Source organism: Sorex fumeus, unplaced genomic scaffold (genome assembly GCF_029834395.1).
Source record: "Sorex fumeus unplaced genomic scaffold, SorFum_2.1 ptg000006l, whole genome shotgun sequence".
NCBI classification, from domain to species: domain Eukaryota; kingdom Metazoa; phylum Chordata; class Mammalia; order Eulipotyphla; family Soricidae; genus Sorex; species Sorex fumeus.
The window spans coordinates 68507501-68508512 of NW_026606063.1; the positions used below are offsets into that span (position 1 = coordinate 68507501).

The 1012-nt window shown below is 44.3% G+C and overlaps 1 gene segment (V, D, J or C); it reads left to right on the forward strand.

The window, feature by feature from the left end:
* The window catches only part of LOC130032056 (immunoglobulin kappa variable 1-39-like), a 487-nt gene extending 317 nt beyond the window's left edge, over nucleotides 1-170 (forward strand). The window contains 1 exon segment of the V gene segment in view: nucleotides 1-170. This exon segment is cut by the window's left edge and continues 150 nt beyond it. Within this exon segment, the coding sequence occupies nucleotides 1-170 (170 nt within the window).
* The last annotated feature ends 842 nt before the right edge of the window (nucleotides 171-1012 follow it).

Sequence of the window (1012 nt, forward strand, 5' to 3'; positions counted from 1 at the left end):
TCTATTATGCAACCAATTTAGGACCAGATGTCCCTTCCCGGTTCAGTGGCAGTGGATCTGGGACAGATTTCACTCTCACCATCAGCAACCTCAAGTCTGAGGATGCTGCCACTTATTACTGTCACCAAACTTTGAGTAACCCTCCCACAGTGGTACACGCCAGAACATAAACCCCCAGAGATGAGCTGTGTGAGGCTGGGTTGCCCCAGTTGCTCCTCCCAGAGCCTCTTCTGCTTAGGGTATATCAGATGCAGCCAGGTTGTGCACTGATCGACAGTTCTGGCAAATTTCAAAGGAATAGTTTTAGGCTCCATTATTATCCTTTTTATCCCAGCAACACAGACATGACAATGGATCTGCTGATTGATTTAATAGAGATTTTAGTTTTGAAATAAGTAGGTGACTGTGTCATTTAGAGTTCATATGTGCTGGCCTGGTCACTCTTGAAGGTCTAGAAACCATGTTTTAAAAGATATATTTTTAAATAATCACACATATTGCCATGCCAGTTGTGAGGACACGTGAGGAGCTTTATTACCTCACACTGAGGGCGTGTCACAGGGTGCATCCTCCCCTGCCATGATGTCCTGTCTGATGTGGGCCAGAGGGAGAAACTGCGTCTTACCAGGAGAAAAACGCCGATAATCCTGTGGTGAGTGTGTGGGGGATGTGGGGGGAGATGCAGGATGACTGAAATCTACTCCCTTGATTGAGGGATTCTGTTTCTGAAATCTTAATTGTTAATGAAACAATTTTAATGATAGAAACTGTGGTATACTATCCTGGATACCCTTGAATGTATAAAGGGATATAACCTTTATTTCAAGGTAAGGGGGTGCAATTCTGGCAAGTAAGAGATCATCTAGAAAAGGAAAATATCAACACCCTGTACTTAGCCCAAAGTCTTATACCAAGGCCTCTTGGGAGATACCCTAGATCATAGTGCCTGACCTTCCCTACATGGCCAGGCCTTGACACTCTCAGAGGGAACGTAAATCTACAGAAATCATTG